Genomic DNA, 7362 nt, shown 5'->3' with positions numbered 1-7362 from the left:
GACGTCACTCATCGTGCTGTGCACGTTTGTGTTTACTATGTATGTGATCCTTGTCTTCCATCATTACCCACTGGTACAGGAGATACTGGCAGACCTCCCAGGCAAGGCCTTTCCGCCGGCAGCCTGGGGTCACGGAGGAACCATTTTGTGCGGTATTTGGAAGGTCTATCAAAGAGAGGAATAAGTTTTTTTATAATTTTTTTTTAAACAAAAGATAAGGAACGGAATCCTTGCTGGTCTTGACGATCTTACATATCGGCCTTCCAAATCTTAGTGCCAAATTGGCTTCGAATTGGCATCTAGCGCAGGTAAAGTGTTGAACATGGCTCCAAGTTTCGGGGCAGTCAACTTATTCTCATCCTATCTAAATCACACACCACACACAGGTAGGGGATAGGGTAAGTGCCTGAAACATATCCGTCCACCCATTTACCCTTCCCCTTCCTCTAGAATTGGTGAGGAATGATGAGTAGTACGAAGTTTTAATGACGAATCGTCATAGAGCCAGCACAGCAGCCATGCCGAGGTTTTCTGGCTGAAATTTTGGATCATTTCCTGCGTTTTGCCTGAACCATCCATACCTTTCACTATCAATTAGCCCACATTTTTTTTTCTGTGTTTTGTGGTTTCTACCATTGGTACAATCCTATGATATCCCTTGGTAGATGAATCTTCAGGGCCGGAACCCTTATTGCTCATCCATCCGTTGCTGGGTAGGATTCCATCATATTCTTTGTTTGTGTTCGCTAGATAGGCCTCGAACCTCGCCTCCATTCGCTCTTTTCTTATTTTAAATACCATCATCCACCCAGTCATCTCCGTTCTCTTGACGTTCCTCCATCAATCCTTCATCAGTATCTCTTAACTGCCATCTTCTATCATAACTACTTTACCACTCTCCGGATATACAGACGAAAATAAGAACACTTTCCACCATCAGAATGAAAATCCTCGCAATCATCGCTCTTGCGTCCGGAGTGGTCGCTCTTCCCCAATTCGTATCTCCGTGGGGCTGCCTAAATTGCCCAAATACTACTATTACTACTACTTCTCACGGAACTAGCGTACCGCCTACTAGCACCGGAATGACAACAACATTCCCGATACATACTCTCACCCCTGCGACTACCGTTCTGCCTATTCCAACACCAACTAGAACCCCCCATTCTCCAGCATCGAAACGTGGTCTGCTAGCTGAATTCGGCATACATTGAATGATGAAATACAGTCGCCAGCGAAACTATCACTCGTTGGCGTGCTGCATAATCTGGAACAGGCCCGGCAGTTATTCTCCCTCGTACCTTGTGGCACCACATACTCTCCTTCAATCGTTGTTATAAGAAAATCTCAGTTGGTCCCGTGTCTTGTCTTGAAAGAGAGGTTCTATAATGTCACGGAAGTGCGGCGACTCAATTATACAACTTGTTGGTTGTTATTTTGACCCTCCTTTTTTGCCGTATTTTATCCTCCTTTTTGAGCCTTGCCATGTTTCGCGGCGGGTTTTGCATGATTATGGACGACTTCTAGAATAATCTCCCTCTCTCCCTATATCAAAAAGAAAAAAAGTATCAGTATCAAATTTAGAATTAGAGTTACAATGGAAGTCTATTATAAGCGGTTTGATCTACAATTGGTCCATGAAGGTTTGGGTCAGGGCCAGATAATGGATAGATATAATTGGTATTATCGATCCGAATGAATAATAGCTAATTCTGAAGCTTGCTGATAGGCCAATGAGGGAAAATAGCACGAGATTGGAAGTTTAAAGGAGTCAAAGCGCAGGTACTGTCTTACTGTCTTAAGGGACAGGGGCAGAACAGACCCTTAAACTATATTCGGCCTAGCGTTTGCAAATGGCGAAGCTTATTCCAACGTCCACTTTTCCCGACGATTTGCATACCCACTCGCTTTTTCGAGACAACAAGAGCTGAAGCTTGTTCAGCGGGAACTTCCGTTGAGCTACGCATGGATCATCATCATTCTCGCTTTTTACCTTCTGACGTATTTCCGTTGCATATTCCGCGTGGCAATTGAACCGTGTAAAATCTGGCTGGGATGTTTCGTTAGCGTTTGTATCACTCAATGGCAACCATCATAGGGGTTCTGGATCTACATCGTTATGGGAGCATCCTCATTTAGCGGAAGGGAATGTCAATGGCACCAAAAGTTTCCATTGTGACTCGCAGTATCTGATTGAGTCCGTTACGAAAATGTTCTCCAGCCTCAATGACTGAGACCAGTGAAACCAGAAGTCTGGGTTAAACCCCCTCGGTGATGACATTCTTACAGAGCAGATTGAGGGGTAACTCAATCCATCAAGATTTTAGAGCTTCCGAACATATCGAGTCACATTCTAGCCGTGTGTACATAACATATCTTCGGGTGTCAAATACCTAACAGAAGACAGCTCGTCAATCCGTTGGGACGATATTATGCTTACGTCTATTGGAACTTTTATCAGAAATTCCCCCAAACTCTCGTCTTCAGAGGCTATTATTCCTACCATATTTGTCATAACTTCTAACTAGGCCAGAAACAGATAATAGCTTTGAATTTTTATCTTCTCGCTCCCATTCATAAGCAATTAGGCTCTCCCCATCCGGATAAAGTGACTCCGATATCTGTCTGTGGTGCTGCATGGTCGAAAAAAGCTCTCAATAACGCACGTAAAGCATAAATCGAACCACCCTATACTGGTACGCCTTCCGAGGCCGCATACAATCGGGGATGCTGGATATTTATCCTGTTACGGTTCTGTTTGCTTGTCTAACACATTCCCCAGATTTCCTACTTATTACCTTGGCAGAAAGAATTTTCAATCTCGCGTTCCATGGAACCCGTTCTCTTCGATGGATAATCACAATTAAGCTCTAAATCTAAACTCAATTAGCCCGTTGAAGCATGAAAAAAATTTTTGTGTGTAGGAATAGGAGTACAATCTACCAGTTGTTGATCAGTCACCAGGTGATTCCACCACTAAAACCCACTTCGGGCATTTCAAGGTCCTCTCAGATATTCAGTAAAATCCCTTTGCTTTGTATGATGATATTCTTCAAGAGCTTAAATTTCATATGACTGTTCCTACACCAAGAGCTATTATTATTAAAAGTGAATATAATAAATAATAACTGAGATAGTCAAGCTGTAATATCAATTGATTTTGAAGTATAAAAGGTAAATATTTAACTAAAGACTAGATAGTAATTATATAATCCGATGAGTATGTTGGAGCTACTACACAAGCCCTAACTGTGAAGAAACATCAAAGAATCTGATAACCTCTGAAACCTCTCCAACACTGATAACCACGCGAAGATCATGATATCAAGCTCTAGAACGCGAAGAGATGGCAGATCAACAAGATGAAGCTGCAGTGCTGAGGCATTGTATTGCTTAGTTAGATGATGAACTACATCAGATGAGAGCTGCTGGCACCTCTGCTGCTGCTGCTGCTGTTCATGATGGCAATGAACTAAACTCTGACCTTACTGCTCATCTGCATGAGCAAGATAATATCCCTGTCTTAAGCAGAGTTCTTCAAGCATTCTGAGAACATGTCAAATTTATTCAAAATCAGATCTTCTAAAATCAGCATCTGATTACTCAATTTGTGTAACGGGCGTACTTCGATTAACGACTAACACTATTCTATATACAGTTTACAAATTGATTAAGGAAAGAAAGAAAGAGAAAGAAGATCAGAAGGAAAGGTTGTACGAAGGGGGTTTTTATAGAGACCACAGCTGTTTAAACAGTGCTGTCCCTGCCAGATGCTTGAAATGAGCTAACCTTCCACCTCCATCAGTGTAACTTAGTAAGAATTGTGATCAACAGAGTAAAGAGAGTATGTACGGGATGCAAAGAAGTGATAGATTTGCTACTGAGATTGTAAATAATCTTCAAGATCAAGTATACATTACTCAAATAGTAATCTAGTTGGCTTCAATTGATATTTTTAGTAGAGATTTGATGGATGGAGGTTGATTAATAGAGTGAGTGGAGGGGGTGTTGGCCAAGGACAGATAAATAAACGGCGATAGAAAGCAAACAGGGAAAAAGACTACCAGTCGGTTCACTTTATAGACTTCAGTCATTCTCTCAGCTCCGCTCATACCATCCTCCGCTTGTCTTCTTATTCTTCTATCATATATTATCCTAATTCTTTCGAATACATCTATTGTAAAATTTAACTTCTAAGCCACCTTCTCAGACTTCATGACTTGGTTGATGCTATCTTCTAATAACCCTTTATTTTATTCTCTGGACAATGTTGAGACTAAAGAAATAGAGGTAAAGCCTCTAGTAGACTTGGAGAAGCAGATACATACATTGTATACTGGAGGAATACGATAGCGAACCAAAAGGGAATATAATAATAGCCAGGCGCTTGAGAAGCACACTACATCAACGCAAATAGTAAGGCTCGATATAAATTTTGTCATCAGAGTCCAGTAAGAAATATTACAAATATCATGATCATATCCAAAATAAAGTATATATATAAATATAGAAGTCACTTTCAAATGCATGTTGCAAAAGTCAAAAAACTTTGACAGGCAAACAGCGCTTGAAAAAGGATGAAAGAAAATAAATTACATGATGAAAAGAGCGCAACCAACAACTGTCAACGTCACGGTCCACTTTCCACTGAAAGATGTTGCCGGGGAACTGCCAGTGTACATCGGTGGTATCGGGCTTGTTGGGTAGGCTCCTGATTCAGGTGTGCTTGGATAACTAGGGGCTGGGATCGGTCCGGTTGAGAAAGTTGAAGGCTTCCAGCTTGCTGGAGGGGTTTCGACAGGATAGCCTGGATTAACTGGCGGTGGTGCAGTTGGCTCAACACTGTGTGAATTTGTACCACACCCTATTCCTGCGCAGTATGTTGTAGTATATGTCGTTGAGATCGTGGTATATCCCGTCTGGCAAACTGTCGTGTACGATGTAGTTATTACTGTAGTGATTGTTGTGGGAGTAGGATATATAATCCCAGTGCCCGTAGGGTGGGCGGACTCCGTGTTAGTAGGGTAGATATCGGTTGGGTAGGCGGTCGGGTAGTGATCACTAGGGTAGGCGGTCGAGGAAGCAGTTTCACTGCCAGTAGGATACGCAGTTTCAGTAGGGTAGGAGGATTCGGTGCCAGTTGGATAGACAGTGGGATAGACAGTTCCAGGACTGACAGGGTAAGTGCCAGTAGGATACCCAGTGGGGTAGTCATCAGTGGGATTTGCAGTAGGGTAGGAAGTCTCCGAATTAGTAGGATGCACAATTTCGGTGCCGGTGGGATAGACAGTGTCGGTGTCAGTGGGGTATACAGTGCCAGTGCCGGTGGGATAGACAGTGCCAGTGCCGGTGGGATAGACAGTGTCAGTGCTGGTGGGATAGACAGTGCTAGTTCCAGTAGGATAGACAGTGTCAGTGTCCGTGGGGTATACAGTGTCAGTGCTGGTGGGATAGACAGTGCCAGTTCCAGTAGGATATACAGTGCCAGTGTCCGTGGGGTATACAGTGTCAGTGCTGGTGGGATAGACAGTGCCAGTTCCAGTAGGATATACAGTATCAGTGTCAGTGGGGTATACAGTGTCAGTGCTGGTGGGATAGACAGTGCCAGTTCCAGTAGGATATACAGTATCAGTGTCAGTGGGGTATACAGTGTCAGTGCTGGTGGGATAGACAGTGCCAGTGCCAGTAGGGTATACAGTGTCAGTGCTGGTGGGATAGACAGTGTCGGTGCCAGTGGGATAGACAGTGTCAGTGCTGGTAGTGTATACAGTGTCGGTGCTGGTGGGATAGACAGTGCCAGTTCCAGTAGGATAGACAGTGTCAGTGTCCGTGGGGTATACAGTGTCAGTGCTGGTGGGATAGACAGTGCCAGTTCCAGTAGGATATACAGTATCAGTGTCAGTGGGGTATACAGTGTCAGTGCTGGTGGGATAGACAGTGCCAGTTCCAGTAGGATATACAGTATCAGTGTCAGTGGGGTATACAGTGTCAGTGCTGGTGGGATAGACAGTGTCAGTGCCAGTAGGGTATACAGTGTCAGTGCTGGTGGGATAGACAGTGTCGGTGCCAGTGGGATAGACAGTGTCAGTGCTGGTAGTGTATACAGTGTCGGTGCCAGTGGGATAGACAGTGCCAGTTCCAGTAGGATATACAGTATCAGTGTCAGTGGGGTATATAGTGTCAGTGCTGGTGGGATAGACAGTGTCGGTGCCAGTGGGATAGACAGTGCCAGTTCCAGTAGGATATACAGTATCAGTGTCAGTGGGGTATACAGTGTCGGTGCTGGTAGTGTATACAGTGTCGGTGCTGGTGGGATAGACAGTGCCAGTTCCAGTAGGATATACAGTATCAGTGTCAGTGGGGTAGACAGTGTCAGTGCTAGTGGGATAGACAGTGTCGGTGCTGGTAGTGTATACAGTGTCGGTGCCAGTGGGATAGACAGTGTCAGTGCTGGTAGGGTATGCAGTGTCGGTGTCAGTAGGGTATGACGGATTGGTAGAGGTCATCGATGATGTTGAAGGAGGAGCGACCTCGTATAAAATCCTCTTCATATGATCCGCGTAGCTGAGGCCGTTCCATTGATTGTTTTCAGAGTAAGTTGCTTCCCAGATCATAATACCTCCAAAATTGTTCGGGTATTTGGTCATGAATTCTTCTGCAAGAGGCTTCACCTCTGACGGCGTGAGATAATACATGTCATCAACGGCAGCATCTACGCTACCTGGCAAGCCAATATAGAGTCTCGCGGAAGGGTTGGCGCTTTGCTGAATGACTTCAACCCAAGCATCGAAGGAGAAGTCGGATGTTTCAGGATTAGAGACCCAACTTCTCGCGGAACAATAGTAGGTATTGTAAAACTGGATAAAAATGAAATCAAAGTACGACTTCGTTATCGGAACTGCCAGCTGTTCATCATCAGGGGGACATTGCGGAGCGGCAGAAATGTAATATTTCCTCTGCAAGTCCTCCGTGAAGCGATGCCTTAACCGATCAACCATTGTAGAATAGCCTATCTAGTTAGCTATAATCTTTCTTATCGTGGCAGGAAGGCCATCTCACCAAAGTCACCATTATATTCTATGTCGAAATCAAATCCGTCAACAACAACATCGCCAAAGGGGCGAGGCTTATTACCCCAAGCGACCGTCTTGGGCCCAAAGGCTCCCCAAAGGAAATCGGCAAAATCAAGCGCGGCTTGATCGGTGGTAAGTTTATAGTTGGAGGTGGCACCACCACCCAATGAAAGCAGTATCTTTTTTCCCGCGGCCTGACAAAGAGGAATGTCCTCTGCAATCTGGTGGCAGTCCTTGAGAAGTTCTGTTTCGACACCATTCTCATTTTATACATCTCTGACGAACATTG

At 44.3% G+C, this 7362-nt stretch overlaps 1 protein-coding gene across 1 annotated transcript; it reads right to left on the bottom strand.

Moving 5' to 3' along the window:
* Positions 1-4592: 4592 nt before the first annotated feature.
* HCAG_07263 (predicted protein) lies at positions 4593-6998 on the bottom strand (the record flags this gene model as incomplete). The annotated part of the gene is made up of 1 exon (XM_001537791.1): positions 4593-6998. One exon carries the CDS (start codon positions 6996-6998, stop codon positions 4593-4595), a length of 2406 nt encoding a protein of 801 aa, XP_001537841.1.
* Between the last annotated feature and the right edge of the window lie 364 nt (positions 6999-7362).

This window comes from Histoplasma capsulatum, genomic scaffold (genome assembly GCF_000149585.1).
Source record: "Histoplasma capsulatum NAm1 scaffold_8 genomic scaffold, whole genome shotgun sequence".
Lineage (NCBI taxonomy): Eukaryota > Fungi > Ascomycota > Eurotiomycetes > Onygenales > Ajellomycetaceae > Histoplasma > Histoplasma mississippiense.
The sequence above is the reverse complement of the archived record's forward strand: the minus strand, read 5'-3'. Positions and strand labels throughout refer to the sequence as shown.